The 27,078-nt window shown below is 37.3% G+C and overlaps 1 protein-coding gene across 1 annotated transcript; it reads left to right on the forward strand.

The window, feature by feature from the left end:
- Positions 1–27,057, forward strand: capza1a (capping actin protein of muscle Z-line subunit alpha 1a). The gene is made up of 9 exons (XM_079840894.1): positions 1–224; positions 11,213–11,276; positions 13,851–13,902; positions 14,181–14,244; positions 17,720–17,926; positions 18,045–18,124; positions 20,323–20,473; positions 24,905–24,967; positions 25,115–27,057. The coding sequence occupies exons 1-9, from the start codon at positions 186–188 to the stop codon at positions 25,253–25,255; spliced, it is 861 nt and encodes a 286-aa protein (XP_079697020.1). The 5' UTR covers positions 1–185; the 3' UTR covers positions 25,256–27,057.
- Positions 27,058–27,078: the final 21 nt, after the last annotated feature.

Genomic DNA, 27,078 nt, shown 5'->3' on the forward strand with positions numbered 1-27,078 from the left:
AAGACATTTCAGCTAAAAAACATATTCTAACATATTCGTTATTAAAGCTTACGTGACACACAAAATGCAATAAAAAAAATACTTATAGCTAAACATAACGTTGAGTAGGTAAATATGCAATTTTGAACTCTTTATGCATGTTTTCCCGTGATGCCGTTTGACAGGGCAGGTCCAATTGAGCCAAGATGGCGGACTTTGAGGAACAGCTTACCGACGAGGAGAAGGTATATGATTATCTATTCAGGCGTTCTGGTGTATCTTCCTTAATCTGTTATTAGTATCTGTACAACTTTTATATTGTCATGAATATGTCATAAGTGTTATTATGGACATTGGATGTTTTAAAATCTAATATCCGCGATGTAGAGCGTGCTAAGGAAGCTAGCAGGCTAACTGAAATTCGATCTAATCGATGATCGCACTCTCAAAAGACGTTAGACTGTGTAGATATTGACTGAGATTAGCGATTAATATGATGTTTACTTGTTGAAAATGTATTCAGTTAGATAATATTTGCGGTTTCACATCAACATTGGAAGTGCTGTTGAGTTTACGGACTATTAGTAGAGGCTGGCTGGCTGGTGAGGCATCTAAATAAGGGGGAAATAACTTAATCACGATTAATAGTTTATATGTTGTGTATGACAGTATGTATATTCACAGTATTGCACTTTTTATTCTCTGTCATATAACTTAGCCTGTTGTGACAGTTGAGTGTCATATAACAAACTTATTTTAGATCACTGTTGTTATATGTGTGTTTGTTTATAATCTCGTCGCATATATAAATGGCTTCATTTCAATGATTCAATCTGTTTTGGAATTAAGAGACCAAGGGGAAGTGCTTTTCTTGCACTGAACAGGGGCGCAACCTCAGCTCTGGTCTTGTTTGTATTCTCAGCTGAGTGTCGGTGACCCAGCCCTCTTTCTGCATGCTCTTACATGCGCGCGGCTCTTCCGGTCTCACGCCCTCTCCCTCTGCCACCGAGCCGATGCAAGTCACGGGGCTGTTCTAATGTGCGGTCTCGCCCCTCCGTCTCTGCTAAGACGAAGCAGTCGTGTTGAGGCCAGTCGAAGGAGGGAAGAAGCATTTCAGAAATGCTTAGATGTGGAAAGCTTGTTGCAGCTGCAAACTGCTCGAGATTGAGTAGCATAGATGTGATATTAAGATACCCCTGATATATTGTTTAACATCCGTGAGAGCCAAAGATTGCCTTACTTGTCTTGTACTTGAGGGCACAAGTTTAATATGCTAAAATATGAAAATAATAATGTTATGAACACACTTTTTTGGTATGCTTTGAAAGTTTTAAAGGGACAGTTCACCCAAAAATGAAAACTCTGTCATTAATTCCTCGCCCTCATTTCGTTCCAAACCCGTAAGAGTTTCGTTCATCTTCAGAACACAAAGATCTTTTTGATTAAATTCGAGAGCTTTCAGTTCCTCCATTTGACAGCTACGCAACTGACACTTAGTCACTTTAAAAAGTTCATAAAGAGATTGTAAAACTATTCCACATGAATTGAGCGGTTTAGTCCAAATTTTCTGAAGAGACATGATCATTTTATATGATGAACAGATTGAATTTAGGCTTTTATTCACGTAAACATTCATCCACTCGCACATCACCATGTTCGCTTGACGTGCAAGAACCAGTGAGGTTCATTCTCATGTGTCAAGCATGTTTGGTTGAGCTTTTGTTCATGTTCGCTGATGTGAATAAAAGCCTAAATTAAATCTGTTCATCATATAAAGTGAACAGGTCTCTTAAGAAAAAATAGACTAAACCGCTCAATTCATATGGATTAGTTTTTTCTGATCGCTTTATGAACTTTTTGAAGCGTCAAAGTGGTAGTTGTGTTGCTGTCAATGGAGGGATAGAAAGCTCTCAGATTTCATCAAAAAGATCTTCATTTGTGTTCTGAAGATGAACGAAAGTCTTACAGGATTGGAATGACATGAGGCAGAGTAATTTTTAATTTTGGGTGAACCATTCCCAAGATTTTTTGTCATATTAATTGAAAGCAGATTCCTTCTTCCTACTAAAAGTGTGAGCAAGATGGAGAATTCAACCACTAAAAAAAAAAACCTTTCTGTTAGTATACCAGCGGAAAACAGGCTTATTTTCTATATATTATGAATCATTTGTAGATTTTCATTAATGACAGGAATTCAAATTCGTTGAAATCTGAGGCTGATATGATTGTAAAGCACTGTTGGTATACAATTAGGGATGCACGATATATCGGCAACATATCGTTATCGGCCGATAAATGATTATTTTTGATGTTATCGTTATCGGTCCAATAAGAAAATTTGACCGATATAGTCAAGCCGATAGATAATGTATTATTTCCTTCAGCTGAGACGGACGCGCTGTCCACCATGATGGGTTTGAATTGCTCTAAATATGTTTGGAATCACTTCGAAAAGGAACATACAGTTATGTGCAACATGTGCAGCGCAAGTCTTCTATAATCTACATAAAATGATAATGAGAATAGAATAGGCTGTAAAAGAGCGTTGTGTTTCAGCGCGTTTGTTGAGGGAAGAGCGCGCCCACGGAGTTACACCTTCATGACGAGCACAGTCAAGTTCGCTTGTGCATTCACAGCCTTTTGTGCCATTGTAAGTTGTAATATTATATTTATTATTATTCTGTGTATGTAATATCATATAGGATGCGTTTGGTTGAGTTAATAAACGATGCAGTAAAGCACTTCATTGTACCGGTCTTTAGCTTCAGCGCGCGCCCACGGAGTTACACCTTCATGACGAGCACAGTCAAGTTTGCTTGTGCATTCACAGCCTTTTGTGCCATTGTAAGTTGTAATATTATATTTATTATTTTGTGTATATAATCCCATATAGGATGCGTTTGGCTGAGTTAATTAACGATGCAGTAAAGCACTTCATTGTACCGGCGCGCGCATTTCAAACAGAAATGCACAGCATTAATAACTACTGGGACTGTCCTATACATAACACTGCAATGAGAATATTTCTGTTATAAAACGTAGTGAATTCTCTGGGTTTAGTTGTTTTTCAGCGCGCTGTTGTGGGAAGCGTCAACAACGCATTCTGACCAGCACAGTCAAGTTCGCTTGTGCATTCGCGTCATTTTAAGCATATGTAAGTCGTAATATTACGTTTTTGTAGTATAAACATCTGATTAAAGTCATATAGGATGTGTTTGGTTAAGTCAATAACCCGCAGCGCTTCACTGTACCGGTGATCATCTTAAGTTTCAGCGCGCTCTCAAACAGGGGAAGAGCATCCACAGGAGTTATAACCCTTCACCTATGCGTGATTTTGTGCTAATATAAGTTGTAATATTATATTTATTTTGTATAAATATCTGATTGTTCTCATATATGATGCGTTTAGTTGTTAATTAAACTTCTAAGCGCTTCAGTTTATGGTTGTTCGTTCATTCTCTCCAGCTTCAGCGCGCTCTCAAACAGCAACATTATTCCTAATAGACTAGACTAATATTACAGATGTTTACTATTACTGTAATATTAAACATATTTTTTTTTTCAAAAACACAGAAGCATTATTTTTTATAATTAGCACTTTTATTGTTCTCGTATCATTTCCATCAACAATATGGTTTGATTAAAACCATTTCTTTATCGTCTGTGCGGAGGTTATTTCATGCACTTGCATTCTGATTCTTTATTATGCAGCCTAAGTAATGCTGTTCAATTACTTGTTTGCATTATTTAGGTATATTATTTTTATTTTTTAGACAATATAATTTTTGGTAACATTTTACAAATAAGGTCTCATTTTATTAGTGCATTAACTATCATGAACAAACAGAGAGCAATAACCTTTGTTTCTTTTAGTAATAAAATGTTTGTGTTTTGTAACAGTCCATTCACAGTTCATACCTAATGTTAAAAGACACAACTTTGGGTCTGAATATGTTGAGATTAACATGAACTAAAATTAATAAATCCTGTTGAAGTATTGTTCATTCATTGTTGGTTAACTAATACTAACAAAAATTAAACCTTATTGTAAAGTGTTAAAAAAAAAATTTGGCCATAGGAGTGTAAAATTAATTTGAAAAGGTAAGGAATCTCACACTGGTTCAAATAGGCTACTGTAGTGTATAGGTTTGGTTTATGTTGAAGTGTTTGGGACATGGCTTTTAATGGTGAGCCTTTTGTTTTTGTAATCAGGCTCTCAGAGTTTATTAAAATTTGTATTTCGATTTATCGGCCAATATATCGGTTATCGGCTTTCAAATATTAAGAATTATCGGTTATCGGTATCGGCCAAAATGTTCATATCGGTGCATCCCTATATACAATAGTACATAATACATTGCTGTAGAAATGCTTCATTCATTCAGATATTGTGTGGGCCAGTTGTTATTAAAGCATCTACAGTGATGCATTCATTTCCCCTCACTGCCTAACAGTAATAAAGGTTAACTTGTTTGAGCATGTGACTAGACAAGGAAACCAAGAACTTTGCTTTATTTCTGCATACAGATCAAATTTAGGTTTTAGCAATGCTGTCATGCAAGAGAACAACCCAGGGTCCACTCAGCAACCATCAGAAAAACGTCAAGATCAGTCATGATTTTGTTGCACATATTTTACTTTGATGCAAGGAATGCTTTGGAGAAACTTCTACACTTTCCACTGAATTAAAAGTTGTTATACGATGTGTAAGTTGTGACACACATTTTCTTCATTAGATGGTTTGCATGTCTTTGATAATTCTTACAATTTGATTTAAACCATTGCATTTCCAAATTGGTTATTTTTTTTCCCAGATAATTGTGGACGAAATACACTCAACAGGTGGTCTTTACAGTGTTTGTGTGTTACTAGTCTGTTAGGTTTGTCAGTGAAGGCAGACTCTGTAGCAGTTTCCACTGGAATGAGTCCAGAATGGAGTCAGAGCACGACTCGGTGTCACTGCCTGGCCCATAATGCTTACATGTGCACTGCTAAGAAAAGCCTCAACCCTGCCACCTTCTAAGGAGTGACCCGATGCGGGCACAGTGTGTTACTAATAGGGGTGTAAGTTAGCGGTTCGCTTTAAAAAATCACACCGCACCGTTAACACCCACATTTCGGCACGCACTCAAATTCATCTCAAATCTGACAACGCATACGCATCTATAATATGTTCTTTTGAAAATAACGCACAATCAGACTATGCTAATGTATGGTTCGATTGATGGATACACATTAAACTTAATTTAATGTGAGTGCCGTATGCTCCAATATTATGACCAGTCTGAACAGCACATGTTGCTATCTGTGTTTAAGCTCATTTAAGCCGTGCCAATTTAGACATTCAAGTGCAAGAAGATGCGAATGAGAACTTGAGAAGTTTTGTGTGTGTGTCCCATCCAAAGCGCGCAAACCCTCGTCTCAGTGCGCAATTATTGAGTTTTCTTTCAAGTCTTGTGCTTGAACAGACAAATTCACTCAAAAATAGTCAGCATTCCCGTCTTGGCGAGTATCCTAGCAAACATAGTAGATTATGTGTCTAGTGAACATATTAAGTCGAGAAAGACAGTGCATGTGTACAGTAGGGCTGCATGACACGTCGGCGGCACATTATTTACGTTCTAGAATGGAACAGAAGATCTAGAATAATGGCGGCTTCTGCTCCCGGGCATAGTGAAAATGATCATTTATCATATAAAGCCAGACCGCGACATTCAAAAGTGTGGGATAACTTTAAACAGAAGCTGAATAAAACTGTGCTTTGTTCGCTCTGTAATGCCGGTTTCACACTGCGCGCGGTGGCAGAGCAGAAGCTGTGCGCGTGGAGAGCGGGAGCTTTCACACTGCCAGTCAGTGTTGCCAAGTCCCGTTTTTTTCCGTGGAATTGGGCTACTTCTACACTGTTGCCGCGGGCTGTGTCTCATGTCCGCGGGTTGAAGCGATCCCAACTATGTGATATTTAGCCCCGGGAATGAGAATTTTAGCAGGCAGCCCTGCAAAAAAAACACACATAAGCCGCGTTTCCACCGAAATTACCCGGAACTATTTGTACCAGGAACTTTTTTCCCAGGAACTTTTTCTCCCCCAGACCTGCTACAATCTGCGTTTCCACCGCGGTCTAAAGTACCGGGGAGATTAGCCAAATTAGTCCGGTGACGTGGGAATGCGCGCGACTGCTTCTCCCAGTCACCGACGGACAGTAATCACTTTTGCGCGATACCGTCTGCAACAATAACACGTGTAGGAGATGCAAGCAGCGCTGCTTTTGCTGATTATGTACACACATTACCAACACTGCTTATTTAAACGTGCACTTTCACCTGGTTTGACCATTTTAATGCAAAATGGGATGATGGGCAATCCAAAATCTGAATGTGTTGTAATAGCTCATTTCCAAAACAAAACATTTTCTATAAAAGGATAATGAGGTTTCAGTCATTCATGACAGATGTGTGAAAAGTTAATTGAATGAAAACAATAGACTGAATTAAGCGGTTGAAAGATTAGGTACTAGACTGCAAGTATTTTATTTTTTATCACAATAACATCTCTTAACATTCACAAAAAAAAAAAAATCACATGACTAGTATTACAATATGCTTCATTAAATGCATAATTTTAGAGACTTCTTCTTCAAATTTGAAATGAAGCAGGACCACACTTATGGCTTCACTTAAGTTGTGGTTATAAGTTATTATACTACATTCACATAGTTATACATTTAAAAATATAATATTTGGGTTTTCTAGATATGTTTATGTGCATATTCAGAAAGACTTGCGAGCAGCAGCCCTTTTATTTGCTTCCTACACTATATGAATACAATTAGAATGTGGTTATATAGTTAGAATGTGGAAATTAAAGACACAGTGACATTTTACACATTTTACTTTATTTTAGACAGATTAGTTCTTACAAAATTAAAATAAAAGTGTGCAAAGACAAATAAATTACTAGAACAATAAAATGAAAATATAAAATGTGAAAACAACAATATAAAAAAAGTGTATTTTTCAGTAACCTGTCCAAGAGCTGTGCCAACACGTACAATATATAAAGTACAAATGTGGTAGTGCAAATGCTTCATTCAAGCGGCTGGTCATTGTGGCTACTTCTTGAACAACTGGACAAACTGTCCAAGAACAGACAGAAACCCGGTCTGAAAGTCCCTCTGCTTTCTTCCGCTTCTGACTGGTGGAATGCCAACTCTTGCCTCCTCATCTCTCCTCGGCCTGGCTATCCAGTAACAGCTGCATATATTGTCAGTTCTTGTCCATGCTGCAGGGTTAGCATCCTCCATGTCCCTCAGTGCATCAAGAAAGTCACAGTCCCTTTTCCTTTTCTCTAAGTAGAAAAATTGCACAGAAACACATGGAAATTAATACACAAGGCAACCATGAAACAATAGAAACCATCAATTTTTTGTGTTTTCACTACAAATAATGAACAATTGTTTGCCCAGCTTGAACAATGCCCAGTGTGCAATTTTTATCATGGGCAATTTAAGTTTACAATTAAAAACAACAAAACCATTAAGGATTACACATCAGTTTTTAAATATATACACATTTTTGTCAGCTTTATAACGTACTGGTGACCGCGGGGGAAAACACGCTGGTCTCCGTTGCCTGCGATTCATCAGGGCCACTCGTTACGTCTGGAAAAGCACGTTGAAAAAAGTTACTGCAACGTGTTTAAACACTGCAACGAGTTTAATAGATGATACCAAGATGATATATTTAACTTACCTTCAACCCACTCGGATTCCTGGATGGTTTCCAACAACGCACTAGCCGAGTCTTTCGTTACCGCTGCGCCAGAAAAGGACGGTCTGTGTCCCAGCAACGCGTCCAGGCGGTCATACCACTTGTTGATATGCCGGTCGGAACCGCTCCGGTTGTTATGATCCTTTAATTTCTTGTAATCTTGTCTAATTTCTTCAACTTCTCTCTGCACTGTTTTCCAGTGTGACTGGAACCGAGTCGATATCTTCAGTTATACCTTTTCATTGCGGGTCGCCGTTTCCAGTTCCCGCTGGATGTCCTCCTCCGCATATATGCTCAATAAAGCCTGAACCTCGTCGTCGGTCCATCGATCGAATTTTTTGTTGAACTCCATTGTTGCAAAAAAAATATTTACTGAACGCAAAACCCACTGAACCCACCTCGCAAAAGACTTGTAAATATGGCGATGGAAAAAAAAATAGCGGCGAGAGCTCAACCAATCAGCATGTTCAGCGCCCAAGTCCCACCCCCGAAAGTTCGGGAACTTTTGAAAAGTCCCACCTCGCAAGCAGGGCCGTTTGGAGGGGGAAATATTTACCCGGAACTTCATTTAGACCCTGGTTCCTGCGGTCGAAACACACCGAGTTCCCCCCCAAAGTTCCTGGTTCCGGGGTAAAGTTCCTGCGGTGGAAACGCGGCTATATTTAACCCCCCGAACGCGATGTTTACCAGAGAACCTCCCCGAAACGCGATTGGGCTTGTTTTGGGCTAGTTTTGAGTAACGAATGGGTGGGTTTTGTTGTGAAAACCTGGCAACCCTGCTGCCAGTGTTCTCTCCATGGTTCTCTCGCGCAGCTGAACCGTGGCACGTGTATTGCAACAGACGGTCACATTTTCCGGGGTTCTTCTCCGACCCCAGTACATCTCGTGCTTTTATTTATTATGGGCTGCATATATCTCCTGTTAATGCGACCTGGTTCCCCTCTGTCCCAAACACATATGCATAATAACATGCTGTATATAGGTAGTTTGCATGATTAAAGTAACATTAAAGTTAAGATATGCCTCTAGCTTTAATCATTTAAATGTGTCTTTGAAGTTTGGGCAAAAACTTCTGGCAGCTTTTGTCGTTGTTTATGCACATGTATCTTCAAAATAGACGACTAGTTATACTATATTAAAACTATGCTGAAAGCTCCTGTATGTGAACCTTTTGCAGATAAATACAAGTGCATTTTCGTTTACTATTGACACATCCATAAGTAAATCATACTCAACTACTATAGTAAACAACTTTTCCTAATTAGGCCTACTCTGTATACATTTTATGATGAATAGTATCATTATATATTATGTTTAAAAAGCTTCTTGTGTTCATATATTTCATTATAAAATGGCATACTATGTACACTACCCATCCTTAAATACAATTAATATTGTCATCATTCATTGATTTCATGTTAAAATAATATACAAATTCACTACCCTCTTTGAAATACAATAATCAGTAAAAAAGAATCATAAGATTAATCCGGAAAAGTAATCGCTAGATTAGTCGACTAATCGAAAAAATAATCGTTAGATTAGTCGACAGAAAAAATAATTGTTAGTTGCAGCTCTAGTGTACAGTATCAGTGTACTGGATCCGTGCATTATGTCTTAAAGTGACAGCAGCCTTATATTCCTGCTGTCTGTGTTTTTAATGTTTCAATTCAAACAACAAAAGACAAGGAAATCACTCACTGCTCTTGACTGAATAGCTTTTGTAACTTTAATGATTAATCTTTATTTAATTTATACAGTGAAGATTATATGCAATGTTTTACATTCAATTTCTATATCTGAAAACTACTGTTAGAGACCAGAAAAACCTTAAAAACACTGTTTATTTTATTTGTATCTTTGCTTTAAAGTATTTATTTGTGCTGTTGCTTAATTATTTGTTCTTATTTTCTTAATTTTTATTAGACAGTAGTAGGGCTGTGCTCAAAATATCGATACAACGATACATCGTCATGAACTCCTGGCGATGCGCGTATTGATATTGTGTGCTTTTGAATGTAACCAATTATCACTGAGTCAAGTGGTGCCAATTTTAACAACGCGAGCAGTGCAAGACATTCAAAATGGATAAGAGGATTTTAAAGTTGTTACAGTTTTTGCAGCGCACCTCCCATCCATTAAATCTTTGTGCTTTTTTTACTATTGATATGAAACAAAGTCTCAGATTTAAAAAAGTACGTCAATTTTATTCCGAAATCTATAGTTTAGGCGCGAGATCGCTCTGGGCACGTGTACTGATCTTCTCCTCCGCCTAATACCAGTTACAGCCCGAAATAAACATGAATGTGCATCTGAAAGTCTGTTAAGAGATAGAGTACAACTTACCGAAATCCATATCATGTCTCATGTGATCGCTCAATCAGTGTTTCAAAGCGGAAAGACATCAGTAAATTAGCTTGTAAACAATGTCATATTTATCTCAGAAAATCTATATCCAGTGTCCATAAATTAATTAGTGAGCTAGAAAAATTGACTATAGAGAGGAGCATTTTGCTAAATATATGCACCATATGACATATTCATTATAATTGTTTTATGTTTTTAATATATTTCATGCATGTTTGAATTAATCTGGCAACTTCTTATGACAGCCACCATTTAAATTTAAATTTCAAAAACGAAAAGGAGTAGAAATATGATTATGTAACTTCTAAAGCTAATATTATAACTTTATTATTTAATTTAAAAAACATAGAGTGTAATTTAAGTATTTGTACAAATCAGTTAATTTTTGACCTTCAGTAGGCTATTATAGTAGGCTACAACTGACTCCCATAGTTTACAGCATTAGTTGAGAGATGTGTGTACCTGATATGTATCCAAAAAAAACGATATTGAATCGAGCCATTCCAAGGGTTTTTTTGTGACAATTTATTTAATTCAATTAACTCATTGTTTTTGAATAACAAAAACAAAATCATTTTTTGTTATAACACTGGTTATTCAATAAACAGATATTAACTGTTACTAAACTCTACTCAAAAGAAATTCCAAATTGATCCATATCGTGATATGTATCGTGACTTTAGTATTGTGATGCGTATCGTATCGTGACATTGTTGGTGATACACAGCCCTAGAAAGTAGTCCTTTTTCCCCTGAACACAGCACGACCCAAGAACTGTGACCCCGAAACCATAATAAAAACCAAAGCGTGAGTAATTTGAACCGTTACACCCCTAGTTACTAAGGCACCATTTGACTGTTTACAAAGGAAGTGCAAAGATACCAGCCTCTTTTAGCTGATACGTGTTGTTTAGGTTGTGTGAGGCTCCAAGAGTCTATGGAAATGTTTGTGTATGCATAACAACCCACACATTCTTGAAAGTGACCGTTTTTCTCAGGTATTTTTATTGTTTTAGGTTTTCTGGAAGCTTAGGGTTTGAATAAACACTTGCAAGCAGCACTCACATTTTCTTCATAAGTTTTACTGTTGTTTCTCCACAGGTCCGCATCGCTGCAAATTTTGTCATCCATGCCCCCCCTGGAGAGTTCAACGAAGTCTTCAATGGTAATCATGAACAGATATCATAAACACACCTGGCATATTGTATACTTGCTTCATTTTAAGAGCTTAAGATTTTTGAATGTTTTTGAAAAAAATCTCTTTTGCTCAGCGAAATTGCATTTATTTGATCAAAAATACAGTAAAAATAGATATTGTGAAATATTACAATTTAAGTTTTCTATTTAAATATATTTAAAATGTAATTTATTCTTCAGTGTCACATGATTCTTCAGAAATCATTCTAATATGCTGATTTGCTGCTCAAGAAACATTTCTTATTATTATGTTGAAAACAGTTGTGCTGCTTAATATATATTTTTTTAGGGATGCACCGAATGTTCGGCAAAAATAGCAAAAAATTTATTTGAAAAGACTGAATATATTTAACCGAACAATGACTTTTTTGATGACGCAATCAAATATAGTAACCAGCGCGTGTGCGAGAGGCGCGCACGCTTCTAAATGCAGCAAACATGTTGGAAGTGTGGAAGCATTAAAGTGTCTGAGATAGACGCAAAAATGGCCGTTTGCAGACACTGTCTAAGCACCCTCAAATGCAAGCAAGAGCACCCTCAGTTGATACTGTAATAATATATTGGCAAATGCTCCAGTGCATATTTGTGTCTGTAGAACGTCAAATGTATCCATTTACAACGTGTTTCTGCAGCGGTGACAGGCTCGCAAAACGTCTCATGAACAAACAAACAAAGTGTAGACACGAATCGACGTAACTTAAGCAAGATATTTATTGTGCATTGTTAGCAGCTTCGATGAACTGACGTAGCGACAGCGTTTAGTGATTGTAAATGGAGGGGTCTAGGCTCGCTTTCGAGTCTACAGTCTATATAATCAATTGAATAAAACTATTGTTTTTCATGTTGCAAAAAGGATTAATGGCCAATTGCACGCTGCAAAGTTGCGGAAGTGACAGTGAAATAGTAACGCATTAAATGTAAAGCCAGACTAATAGATTAATAGAAAAATATTCTTTGAAAAATATTTTTTAAATTCTAAATAATCTTAAATGTCTCCCTGTACACTCACTGCTGATTATGATAACTGTAGGCATAATAGGCCAAATAATGTTTTTTTTAAAAGTTATATTGTACTTTGTTTGTATAATGTCTGCTGGAATGCTAAAAAATGTTCAGTGTTAAATAAATCTTTTTAAAGTGTAGTTTTGTCATTTATTTTTCTTTAAAAAAAAGCAAGACAAAATAGTAAAAAGCAAATTTTTACTATGTAATTTATGCAATGGTGAAAAAATTGGCAAAATAAATGGAAAGAAATCGAAAAACCGCATTCGGTATTCGGCTTCGACCTTCGGCCATGTGTTTTATTATTATTCAGCTTCGGCCAAGAATTTTCATTTCGGTGCATCCCTCTTTTTTTTTTTTTATCCTTGATGCATGTATTTCAGGATTCTTTAAAGGGTTAGTTCACCCAAAAATGAAAATTCTGTCATTAATTACTCACCCTCATGTCGTTCGACACCCGTAAGACCTCCGTTCATATTCGGAACACATGAAGATATTTTAGTTGAAAGCTGATGGCTGAGAAAGGCTTCAGATAGGCCTCCATTGGCATTCAGTACATTAATACTCCCAAGACCCAGAAAAGGCACTTAAAACGTCGTTACAAAGTCCATCTCACCACAGTGACTCTACAATCATTTTATGATGCGACGACAATAGTTTTTGTGCGCAAAAAAAAATCTAAATAACACCTTTATCCAGCTTGTTATTGCCTTCCGTGTGTGCCTCCACGACGCATGCGCGAGAATATGACGCAGATCCGGCGCTCTGACACATGACCCAGAAGCAATTTGTTTACAAGCAGAGGAAGACGCGCGTGTCTAAGCTGTTGGATTCTACATTGATCGTGCTTTAGGTCTCGGTGTAGTTCTCAAAATGGGACTAAAGTGTGCATTTCATGGATTCCTGAACCCCGGCGCTACGTCATATTCTCGCGCATGCGTCGTGGAGGCACACACAGAAGGCAATAACAAGTTGGATAAAGGTGTTATTTAGATTTTTTTTTGCGCCAAAAAACTATTGTCGTCGCATCGTAAAATTATTGTAGAGTCACTGTGGTGAGATGGACTTTGTAACAACGTTTTAAGTGCCTTTTCTGGGTCTTGGGAGTATTAATGTACTGAATGCCAATGGAGGCCTGTCTGAAGCCTTTCTCAGCCATCAGCTTTCAACTAAAATATCTTCATTTGTGTTCCGAATATGAACAGAGGTCTTACGGGTGTCGAACGACATGAGGGTGAGTAATTAATGACAGAATTTTCATTTTTGGGTGAACTAACCCTTTAATGAATACAAAGTTCAAAAGGGCAATGTCTTAAAAATAGGTTTTATAACATTATAAATGTCTTTACTTCGATCATTGCATCCTAGCTGAATAAATAGTTTTAATTTCTTTCCAAAAAAATGTATCTTTCTGACCCCAAGTTTGTGAATAGTAGTGTATGTCAGGAGGAATTATAATAACTATATTTAAGTCACAACTTGACTCGCTAACATCATAATGTTCACATGATATCACATGCTGCCCTTTCTTTGTTTTCAGATGTGCGGCTACTGCTCAATAATGACAATCTGCTCAGGGAAGGGGCGGCTCAGTGAGTAGCCTGTATTATATGAACTTTATGAATGCATATTATGTTACTATCCTCCCTGTCTCTTTCATAAGCCTGTTTTCTTCAATGGGCCAGTTGTGCACAACCAGTGTCTTTCAGTTTAGAATCCCCTTCACAATATGAATATATCAATGGAGAAGTGATATATTTATCTCTGTGGCTTTATCAAAAGTCCTTGATAACATTTTGTGAGCTGAAATTAGCTGTTAATACTGTAAGTTTTAAATATGATACTAAACGTTGTGTTCTGTTTGTGACAGTGCCTTTGCCCAGTACAACATGGATCAGTTCACACCTGCTAAACTTGATGGAAGTGAAGATCAGGTGATTAACGTTCATCTAACGTTGACATGAAGTGAAATGGACCCATTTACTTTCTTTAAGGGACGGTTCAACCAAAAATGAAAATTCTCTCATTCGCTCATCCTCATGCCACCCCCAAATTATGACTTTTTCTTCAGATAAACACAAATGAAAGACTTGCATCTTTGCAAGCCCATATAATGCCATTGAAAGGCTGCCGCTTGTTTGACTCTTGAAAAACCACACACAGTGATCGTGATGGAATCTGTACGATCCCAGCGGATGAATCAATGTCTTCTGAAGCGAAGCCACATGTGTGTTCTTAGAAATATTCTAATATTTTGTAACTTTTTTTTTAACTATAAATCATTGCTTCTGGTCTACAGTCATACTGTCATGAGCTTGTTGTGACGTAAGTGTGTTATAAAGCTTGTGTGAGAAGTGGTGCCGTCACAATCTCTGTGTGGTTTTTCAAGCGTCAACCAAGCAGCACCTATTTAATGGCATTATATGGATTCATAGAGATGGATTATTTTCCTAAAAATCTTTGTTTGTGTTTATCTGAAGAAAGTAAGTAATGCAATGTAAGCTGTGCAAAAGTCTTAGGCACGTTAGTATTTTCACCCAAAAAATGGTTTTAAGCCAGTTATTTATTTATTTTGTCAGTAGGAAATATCAGTTTGCATTTCCAAGCGTTCCTTTTACCATTTAATTGTAATAATCCATTGAGATTTTTGTATGCACAAGGAGTCTGACAACAGCCGGTATGATCTGATCTCACCGTTATCGAGTCTGTGATTACGTGACCGACTGAATTCAGAAGAACTGAGGCAATAGCTATGTTTCCATCCAAAGTTGCTAATATAATTTATGTGCAAAAATGCAATATCGCATTAAACATTTGTGAATAAAGCACCGTTTCCATCCAGTGAGTCGAAGAGAACATAATCGTCACTTCCTGATAAACTACCGCTAAAAATCACTAAGAAACATAGGAGAAGCCACCATATATAATCATTTTCGTATATAATAAATGATTTGCTTCTCAGAGAAACTTGTGCATCTCAACAAACTTGTTGTCATGCTTTCAGAGGCAGATGTGCTGTTTGGGAACGCAGTCGTGTAAGACAGTTCTAGGAGGGAAATATACCGAGCATCTTTGACAACAGACTTCTTAAAGACCAAAACAGCATTTCAGATGCTGTGCAAACAAGATTTTTCCGCTGGTTAGTACAGTTATGCTGTTAGATCGCGAAAGTCACATGATTTTCTTTATGCGCATCAAGGAATTTATTCGGTAAATGTGTTTCCATCGCAGTTTATGCGCATGTTTTCGTATTGGATAGAAAATGTATCCTACTCAAACGAGCGCATACGTTTTTAATGCGCATTTTTTTAATATATGTGCATCTTGGCATTTCCATTCAGCATTTTTTGATGCGATATCCCAAAATGCGCATAAAGATAGGTGGATGGAAACATAGCTATTGTCTCCAAGATTCTTGAGGAAACCTTCCTGCTAAGCTACCTGAAAAACTATGTCCAAGTGTATCTAGGACAAAAGCTGTTTTAAACTCAAATATTGATTTTATTTAGTTAGAAGTTAATTGATAAATAAAATCAATTTATGACATTATTTTTTGGTAGCATTATATCATTTTTTACACAAGTGCCTAAAGCCTGTCACAGTACTGTAGCTTTACAGGAAGGTTTCTTCAAGCGCCTTGGAGACGTTGCCACAGTTTGTCTGGATTTAGTCGTTCTCAGTTTTTTCATGTAATCACAGACTCGATGATGGTGAGATCAGATCATACCGGCTGTTGTCAGACTCCTTCTGTATACACAAATCTCACTGGATTATTACAGTTAATGGCAAAGGAAATGTTTGTAAATTGATATTTCCTTCTGACACACTACAGCAAAAGATATCAATAACTGGCTTAAAACCTTTTGGTGAAAAAACGAACGTGCCTAAGACTCTTGCTCAGTACTGTATGTCTGGGATGACATAAGGGTGAGTAAAGGATTTTTGGGTGAACTATCCCTTTAACGAACACTCCTGGTAATTTTTTGCACGATTCACCACAATGTTTGTCTTTGGAAACTGCTTGTTAAAAATGTGCATTAAATTACTTCACCCATCCTAATGTTAAGCAATAGCCAAATATTTTAGCCATTGTTTTAGCAAACTCACATTTAAGTCTAATAAAGTATGGAGTTTTACTATCCAGTATATCAGTGAATAAAATCAGGTCCTGCTGCTTTTTTTTTTTTGCATAGTGGTGTTAAATGGGTTGTGAATGCAATTTTCGGTTGATAACAAAAACAACTAGTGGTATTTTGACTTCAACTGTGATTCACACTTAGAATTCTGTGTTTTTTTTATTTTTATTTTACACAAGCGGAAAAGTACACCAAAGTTTCGGCTCTCAGGCCTTCTTCAGTGTATCCCGTTTAAATTTTAATGTGCTGCTAGTCAAAAACCTTAAAGGGTTAAGTTCACCCAAAAATGAAAATTCTGTCATTAATTCCTCACCTCATGTCGTTCCAAACCCGAAAGACTTTAGTTCATCTTCTGAACACAAATGAAGATCATATAATGAAATCTGAAATCTCTGATGCGTGTTCAGGCTACAACGTCTGCTCTTGCGTCAACGCGTCGTGAAGAAAAGTCTCAATCTTACAAAAGTAACGCTCAAGAGAAATAACAACAAAGACGAGATGCCTACAGGACATCTGACCATTCAATGATCTCATTTGCAGGTGCTCTCCTCCCTTTTCTCTTCCAGGAATCTCTCCAACACTCACCACAGTTGCTTCATTAATTGGCTAGCCTGTTCTCTTTGTAAGGGTGGACGACTGGCAACTAGTCAAAAACATATTTTGATTGTCCCACGAAGTGATTATTCAGGGTTTTTGCCTAATTATTTTTATCAAGAGAACACGTTGAAGGCCAAGTGAACCTAAAGAGCAACTAAGTATAAGTGAAGATGCCAACTGCATGCAACTTCAGCTAAAATCCCATTCTCGCAGTCATGTAGTCTATGAGGCCTTCAAAATACATCTGGCTTCAAACTACTTCTACAATTGTTTTCTAGAGGACGTGGTGTTCTCATGAACGCCCATTGCAGATTAGTATAAAGTGGTAAATAGTCTGTTTTTGCACAAACAAAGCACTTGCATCACTTCATAAAATTGTGGTTAAACCCCTGGATTCACATGGATTACTTTTATGATGTCTTTACTACCTTTCTTGGGCTTGAAAGTGGTAGTTGTGTAGCTGTCATTGGGGGGATAGAATGCTCTCAGATTTCATTAAAAATGTAATTTAATCTTCTGAAAGTCTCATGGGTTTGCAATGATATGAGGACGAGGAATTAATTACAGAATGTTCATTTTTGGGTGAGCTAACCCTTCAAATTTACAGCAGGAAATGTGTATTTTAAACTGCATGCATATTGTATTAAATTGTATTTAAACTGCTTCCAAACTGCAGGTTTTGATCACAGAGCATGGAGACCTTGGCCACGGCCGATTCTTTGACCCTCGTAAGAAACAGTCGTTCAAGTTTGACCACCTGAGGAAAGAGGCGTGTGACCCGCAGTCTTACGAGGGCGAGGCCGCCCTCAGGCCGTGGAGGGATGCTTGTGACGAAGCTCTGAGGGCGTATGTCAAAGACCATTACCCCACTGGAGTCTGCACTGTGAGTTCACTAGATCTCATCTTAGGTTATGTTAATGGAATAGCTCATTTAATAAAGCAGCTTGTGAGAGTGTGGTTTATGCCACACGTTTGCTCATTTCTTTTATTGCTGTCTTTAGGTTTATGGGAAAACCATTGATGGACAGCAAACCATCATTGCCTGTATCGAGGGTCATCAGTTTCAGCCCAAAAATTTCTGGTAATTTCTTTATCCTTTATCCTGTTTTGAGCTTTAAAGGTTTAGTTCTCACACACAAATGACAATTAAAGGGTTAGTTCACCCAAAAATGAAAATTGTCATTAATTACTCACCCTCATGTCGTTCGACACCCGTAAGACCTCCGTTCATATTCGGAACACAAATGAAGATATTTTTGTTGAAAGCTGATGGCTGAGAAAGGCTTCAGACAGGCCTCCATTGGCATTCAGTACATTTACACTCCCAAGACCCATAAAAGGCACTTAAAACGTTGTTACAAAGTTCATCTCACCACAGTGACTCTACAATAATTTTACGATGCGACGACAATAGTTTTTGTGCGCAAAAATAAATCTAAATAACACCTTTATCCAACTTGTTCTTGTCTTCCGTGTGTGCCTCCACGACGCATGCGCGAGAATATGACGCAGATCCGGCGTTCAGACACATGACCCAGAAGCGATTTTGTTTACAAGCAGAGGAAGACGCGCGTGTCTAAGCTGTTGAATTCTACATTGATCGTGCTTTATGTCTCGGCGTAGTTCTCAAAATGGGGTTAGAGTGTGCATTTCATGGATTCCCGAACGCTGGCGCTACGTCATATTCTCGCGCATGTCATCTGACAACTGGAGTTCCAATCCAGAAATATTCAACTCTGCAAAGAAAGTATGCATACTTCTAGGAGTAATATTTCATGTTGCGTTTTTATTAATCGACATTCTTGGTTCTGACGGCAATAAAATAGCAGACTAACCTTGCATGAAAATACCTTGCATTCCCATTAAAACAATTACATTTTGAATAGGGCTTATGTATGAATTTCCCAGGATGCACCCGGTCAAATTAGTTGAGGGAAAGCCTATTGTACTAAACTGGAAAATAGTAATAATGAAGAATGAATAGGTGTGTCCAGACTTTTGATTGGCGCTGTAAGGGCCGATTCGCACAGAATGCGTTTTTCCATTCCACTGCTTTATTTCTGCATTGTTTTTCTATGTAAACAAGCTAGATGAACATGTTTGACCGTTTCACTCATGTCTCGTGTCTTTTGCAACATCTCGTGCACAGCGTTCTGAAAATGGCGCTCAAATTAAAAGTTTAAGAACCGCCGTCTCGTGTGCATTTTAAAGACCCACTGTAGTCAATCATTTTATCCCTTAAAACTCATCTTTGATCACCAAAATGACATATTTAAAAAAAAAATCCTGTGAATTTTTTTTATTCATGCCTTAAAATAGCTTGAATGTAACTCAACACCCTTGCTTCGTTTAATATATGAGGATTCATGAATATGCAAATTAGCCCCGCCTCCACTCACTCGCACCAGCTCAAAGATCCACTCAGCTTCAACTTGAGATCAACTTGTAGTCGATGTATCAAAATGGTAATGCGTTTCATGTATCACTTCCTACAACGTCAGACACATAACAGTAATTAATATGATTATTCTTTTGCTTATGCTTCTCTTGAGACTCCCCTGCTTCACAGCACAGTTAATGATATGCTAAAGCCCGCCCACAAGTTGACGCGATTGGTTACAAGATAGTTTGTGACGTCTCTTTTCACTGCAGTTTTAAGGAGAAAATACTCAGCAATAGTGTTGACTTATGAATTTGCACATGGTTTGTCTTAAAGCATATTAAAGACACCACATAGACATATAAACAACATTTAAAAACTAGATTTTCAAAAAGCACAAACGCTTGCTATGCGAATGACCCATAACGAGTTTCAAAAATCATAATAGTTGTTCACTCTTTGCTTTGAATGAGGCTGTATGCCTGATGCAGATACCGGCTTTGTTCCTATTATGATATATGATCTTTTAGATGTGTGGAATGAGCTCTGCCCCACACAGATCATGACCGTATTGTATTTAGAGACAATTATGTGTCTTTTGAATGGAGAACAGGTGCACTAGACGGCAAAGGTCGCCTACACACTGTACTGACAAGCTAGCTTTGCTCTTTCACACATACAGACAGCACAACACACGGCTTAACGGCACAAAAGAGCATCTTTCTTTGAGATGTCATATCCATAACATGGATTTTTAGGAAGTAAATAGTGAATGGTCTTTAGTATAGTAATAATCCTGTGTGAACAATGATGCAGCATTGCATAGAAATGCCATCAGTCTTGTTCTTCTTGTCCGCAAGACTAATTACGTTGAACTTCCTCCATTTCTCTGCATACAGGAATGGGCGCTGCCGATCGGAATGGAAGTTCACCATTTCTCAGGCCACTGCTCAGGTGGTGGGAGTGCTGAAGATCCAGGTTCATTATTATGAGGATGGCAACGTGCAGCTGGTCAGCCACAAGGATGTGCAAGAGTCTCTGATCATCTCCGTAAGTTATTTGAACCTGAGCTGCTTGGGTTTTTGTGTGAGTCCTTGAACCCAAGACTTCCTGTTAATGAGTCAGTACAACACAAACAACCTGCCTGATAAAGAAACAGCCAGCTAACCTAAATATGACATTTCTAATGACAATGGGTGTGGTGCTGTATTGATGGATAAGTCTTTTTACTACATCTGCTAATATTGTTTGTTCTCTGAGCTTTGTTGTTGAGTTCTTAGATTTGCAGTGTTAGCTCTGTTGCTGTTAAAATGTATTCAAGTTTGGGATCAGTACATATAAAATAAAAATGAATACTATTATTCAGCAAGGATGCATTAAATTAATAAAAAAAATGCTGTTCTTCTTAACTTTCCGTTTGTATCACGGTTACAAAAATACCAAGCTGCAAAACTTTTTTCAACATTGATAATAATAAGGAATGTTTCTTGAGCAGCAAATCAGCATATTAAAATGTGTTTTGGAAGGATCATGTGACACTGAAGACTGGAGTAATGATGCTGAAAATACATCTTTGAAATCGCTGAATTTTCAAAATATATTCAAATAGAAAAGAGTAATTTTAAATTGTAACTTTGTCGCACTAATACAGTTTTTACTGTACTTTTGATTAAATAAATGCATCTTTGGTGAGCAGAAGAGACTTCCTTCAAAAACATAAAAATCTTACCTACTCCAAACTTTTGAACAATAGTGTATAGGGGTGTGACAACGAGATCTCGAGCATCGAGGTGAAAAGCTGTCTCGCGTTATCAGCATGACGGAGTTGAGTTTGTGGCAAAACCTTACTGTTTGTTTGGGTTTTCAATAGCGTTCATTTGGAAATGCACAAGTCAGACAAACTCTTTCTTGGCTAATAACGTTCATCTGGGAATGCGGCATGCGTCATTTCACCAGATTTATGACGTAATCATTTATAAACCTACGCCAACACAGACGTAACACAACACATCAATATGTTTCTAAATATGCAAAATGGAGTTCATCGCAATTTCAAAAATAAGTTTAAAACCTCGCTCTGAGTTTGCATGTTTTGATGTCCACATTGTTCAAAAGATTACAGTGGCTGTAGCATTTCTATCGCAAAGAAGTGGCCAAATATTAAAGATTAAGTGGACATTTGAATTAAATGTCGTTTGGCCAATAATAAACAAGGATTTGATCATGCCGTAAAGTGTAACAACAACAATCACCAGGCAGTTGGCGCCTTCTGCAGGCATTTGTTATATGTAATGTTCATAAGATGATTGTTTATGTACATTACATTTATGTATTTTAACAGTGTTCAATAAAATCATATGATTGCTTGCCTTTGGACTAATTATGAATGCTTCATTGTAATGAAATATGTATTTTAAGGCTATTGTTCACTTAGGTCTATTTATATTACCACAAAAATGATCAGATTACTCGATTAATCATCAAAATAATGGGCCAATTGCCAACATAATCATTAGTGACAGCACTAGATTATGGCTTGTTTCCACCAAGCAGTACGGTTCAGTACAGTACGATTCGAGACCGTAAACCCTGATCCGGTTTGCGCTTGTGCTTATGATGGGTGTGGTGTAGCGATCAACGTCATTCTCGCACAAAGAAGAAAGCTGCACAGTAAACAACAATGCACGACATACAGCAGATCTTGTTCTTGCTTCTTGGCATGTTGCTGTTGTCACAAGAAGACACACTTTGTTTGAGCCAAGGCTACAAAGAAAAACACAGTCGAAAAAGCACCACACGCAAGTGACGATTCTCAGTCAACCAATCAACGTTCTGCAGTGAGTCTAGCTCCACCCTTTAGTACCGAACTACTGTGCTAGGTACCCCAACAGAAGGGTGCCAAAAAGTGGTATGGTACGGTTCGAAATTAGGGTACCATTCACAAATTCTGACAATGGAAACGGCAAAAATTGCGTAGCGTACTGAACTGTACTGAACCGTACCGCTCAGAGGACAGAGTCATTAGTTAAAACCTACATTGTTTTGCATTTTGTGACTTTCAGTTTCGTCATTTGAAGGTTTCTTACTGTCACCCCCCTTTTTGAGAATACACATGAAAATGCACTATCCAAACTTAAAGCTGTAATTCCAGAATGTTTTGGAATATAGACCTAAGTTTGATCTTGTTTTAAAGCAGACACTCTGCAGATTATAACTGAAGTAAATGCAATTAAAAAATGATGGAATTCAAAAATTATGGAAGTCTAAATTTACTGTAAATAACTTTTTAACTAAATATTTTTATATTATATAAAATATATATTTTACAAACATGTTTTAATCTAACATTACTATAAAATCAAAGCCATATTTCTAACCAAGTTGTGTTCCAAATTTGAAGTTGATATCAGAAAAATTTAAGTTCCCATGAGATTTTGTTTAGGCGCTATACCAAAAATAGCCACCTAGTGTCATTGAAATTCCATTTATTGTTTTTTTGATGCATTTTCCTGTAAATTTCTGTCCAAATGTCACTTCCATCACAAAAGGGTCACCAAATATGGAACCTTGAGACTCAGACCTTTCCCACGATATGTGTTTTGTCAAGATTAGAAAAGATTTTGATTATAAAGTAGGTAAAATAAATGTTGTAATATGAAACATGACACCGCCCACTAGGGGGAGGAGCCCGCTAGAAGAATTTAAAGTACCATTTCCATGGTAATGCAACGTCCAATTTCAAAACGTTTTTCACAGGATGAATTTTGAGTTCGTAAGCTTTCGAATGATACCTAATTTATGATAATTACTATATGATACGAAAAAAAGGCGATCAAAAAAAGAGTGCCAGGTGTCCCACCAGCGGGACGGTGACAGTTAAGAGGTTAAAAATTGTGTTAAAATCTCGTCTCGTTCTTGTGAGCCAAGTGTATCGTGACACCCCTAGTGGTATATATTAACGCCACCGCAATTGGGGTTTTGTTTACGCCTGTATAAATGGAATAAGCATCTGTTAAAGAATCTTTGCTTAAGATAAGTGGTATTAATTCTTATTAGGGTTGGGAACGGAGAACCGGTTCTTATGCAGAACCGAAACTGATTTTTGAAAAATACCAGAACCGCGCGAAATTCCTAAGTTTCGGTTCCGAAAACGGTTCTGGTGCAATGTGTGTGCGAAGCGCTGGAAGCGTATCCTTTCATAGCGAGTGACAGCCAGTGTTGCCAAGTCCGTGGTTTTCCCGCTTTCCCGTTTTCCACTGTTGCCGCGGGCTGTGTTTCATGTCCGCGGGTTGAAGCGATTGTGCAATTGTGCGGGTTTTGTTGTGAAAACCTGGCAACCCTGGCTCACCTCATCATGAATATTAATTACGTTGCCTGCCGCTTCCAGGAGTGCAACGCAGTTCAGCACTGAAAGTCCTCGCGCTACACATTCACGGTTTTGCGTCAGATATTTTCTCGTTGACCACCAGCATGGCGAAGAGAAAGTCACAAGTATGGATTCATTTCAAAAGAATGAATGATAATGAAGCAAAATGTAACACGTGAAAAGTTAATAACATGCAAAAGAGGCTGCACTAGCAATTTGACAAAACATTTGCTACAGCACAGAGTGCCTCAGGGCTTATACCAGATTTATAGAGAAAGGCTATAGTGATTTATATATATATTTATTTATTTGTCAACCGTTGAGTCACCATGGTTTAGGTAAGCGTTTAGGCACAATTACCTTTGTAATGCTGAATTGCAATTTATTATTTACAAGTTCACTGAATAACTGAATTACTATTAAATTAATATACAACTAATTAATAAATATAACTAATAAATATAATTTATAACTTGGTTTTATTCAGAGACAGAGATAAAATGTAATAAGACAATTTCAGGTGTTCATTTGAAAAACAATGTGTTGCAAGAATGGCTTAATTAATACTGTAATATATGTACAGTACAGGACTTTTTTGACATTGCCAACCTGTAAATAAATTTTAGAGCAAGTAATAAACACAAAATGGATTGTTTGAGTTGCGTATTGTGCCTTTTTCCTTTACCACTATTTGTTTAATAATTTTAATGGAACCGGAATCGGAACCGGAATCGTTAGGCGGAACCGGAACCGGAAAATTTCTCACGATTCCCAACCCTAATTCTTATACATTTTAATTGGAAATGTTGGATGTACAGTTTGGCTTGCCAGAATATATTAGAATAATAGTTTAACACCTGATGTTCTTCCTTTTGCTTTTTATTTTGTTGTACTAGCACCACGTGCTTCCTTTCGGTGTCCTTTCATATTTGAAGAAATATGAAATTGCCCAGCAAATCCACTTCATTTTGAACGAAACCAATATGAAATATAACCATGATTACAAAATAAAATGGCATTAAAAAAAACTTCCCATTAGGAATTAAGTGAGCTGATTTGGTGCTTTTGTTTTTTATGGTTATTTAATGATCTTTTTTGCTCTTATATCTCAACAGAACGAGGTGCAGACTGCCAAGGAATTTGTCAAAATCATTGAAAATGCTGAGAATGAATATCAGGTTTGTTTTCCAGTTGATTTTGATTGGATAGTCATTATTTTACAGCACTGTCATTGAATGTTACTCTTGAAGAAATGAAATCTTAAATAGCACCTGATCATATCTATAATGTGCGAAGTGAGATTTCCCCTGCCGTTTGCTTTCCAGACGGCCATCAGTGAGAACTACCAGACCATGTCTGACACCACCTTCAAGGCCTTACGTCGGCAGCTTCCCGTCACCCGTACCAAGATCGACTGGAACAAGATCCTCAGCTACAAGATCGGCAAAGAGATGCAAAACGCTTAGACACACGGCATGCCTCCGCTCCTGCTCGCGTTACAAGCAAAGAGACAAGCTACGAGGGGCCCACATCTAAACCTGAACCTATACCTGAATCAAGGGCAGGGCCAAGGCGAGAAGGTCCTTCGAGAAGCGTGCTAAAAATGTGTCTGTCCTTTTTGTTTTTTTGTTTTTGTTTTCCAGAAGCCACGGTTTGACCTCAGCTGAAGAGACTGCCTCCTTTTCTGTATTGTTAGGAGGGCTGCAAGCTTGTTTTAATGGGTTTAGCAAAAGTTTTTGCTGTTGAACAAATACCTCCCATGACACCAGTGTACAGCGCCACAAATCCCCCCCACATAAATATCACTTATGCCGCCCCCAAGATCAACTCTCCCAATGCTTGACACACACTGAACGTTTTGCACTTTGCCCATATGATCAATTGAGTCCATTTCGTTTCCTTTTTTTAGCAAGTCGACACTCCAAAGTTTTGCGTCATGTTTAGCCATTAGATTTCATTTAACCATATGTAGCCCTGGCTGGTTATAATGAATGTCTTCACACCAGTTACGCATCACATAATAATTGGTCTTTTTAAAGCATTGTCGTCAGGTGCCATCATTTGAATGTGCTGTCAATTGATCACAGAGCGGGTTGTGCCAAAGTGAGCATTGTATTTGTACAGTAAGTCGTTTCAGGTTACTGTTCTGTGTGGAAATGGTCCCATCGTCGTACTCTGGTGTCTAAGAATGGTATATATACTGTATGCATTACACAAAATATTTGTTACCCCTCACTTCAGCCTCCTTCCCTAGCTTTTATTGCTAACTATTTTTTACAAAATGTAAGAACAAATATGATCCCAGAGGAATAAATGATTTGCACCAAACTGACTTCATTATTTTGTTTTATAATATATGGTAACAGCATTTTAATGTCACATATACAGTATAATATTACTTTTACTTAAAATGAGAGTTATACGTTTCTCTGATTCTTTGTATCGTAATGCATCATGAATTCTGAAATTTGGCACTGAATCGGCTCAGTTTGACTCAGTTTTGCTATTCATCATAATTGATAAGAAAATGACTAGGTTTTATTTTCTATTTTGTTTACACATTATATATAAATCATATATCAGATTATAATAACTTGATGCATATTTTCATTGGTGCATTTCTACACACCCTGCTGTTAAAAATGCTCAAATGTTTGATTGATTCTGGCTATAAAAAGGAATTTAAAAACAAGTGAAAGATTATGCAACAATAAGTACGTCATATTATGTTTTGGCAAATGTTAGTCTTCTGTGAGTGTTCATACAGAACATTTGAAAACTGCCCAATATAATTTTATTTGAATTAACTAATGGTTGGTTTCCCTCAGAATTGAGCATTTATTCAACCTTTATTGGGTATTATGTCATTCAAGTATGCCAAATATTGAATTTGAATCTAATAATTGGGCTTACAACAGAAACTTGTAGCTTAAAAATAAAAATGTGGGCATTGTTTTGAGAGTATTGTGCATAGTATGCATACTATATACTGCTAAAATACTAAGGCCTGGTATCACAGACAGGGCTTAGATTAAGCCAGGATTAGGTCTTAGTTTAATTAGGACATTTAAGTAGCTTTTAAAGACATAACTGGTGTGCATTTTGAGACAAAACAATGGCACTGATATATATTAAAGATATATCAGTGCAAGTTGCTTTCAGTTAAAACATGCGTTTTAATCTGGGACTAGGTTTAAGCCTTGTCTGTGAAACCAGGGGTAAAAGTAGTACATGCTATTCTGAACATATCCCATTTCACTATTCACTTAAAAAAAAAAAAAGTAGTAAG

Source organism: Gobio gobio (genome assembly GCF_949357685.1).
Source record: "Gobio gobio genome assembly, chromosome: 17".
NCBI lineage: Eukaryota > Metazoa > Chordata > Actinopteri > Cypriniformes > Gobionidae > Gobio > Gobio gobio.

Bases quoted from the DNA above. Each gene is read 5' to 3' on its own strand.
- capza1a (XM_079840894.1), top strand. From the start codon at position 186: ATGGCGGACTTTGAGGAACAGCTTACCGACGAGGAGAAG. The intron at 17,927-18,044 runs GTGAGTTCACTA...TGCTGTCTTTAG, and splicing joins ACCCCACTGGAGTCTGCACT to GTTTATGGGAAAACCATTGA. The intron at 24,968-25,114 runs GTTTGTTTTCCA...TTTGCTTTCCAG, and splicing joins ATGCTGAGAATGAATATCAG to ACGGCCATCAGTGAGAACTA.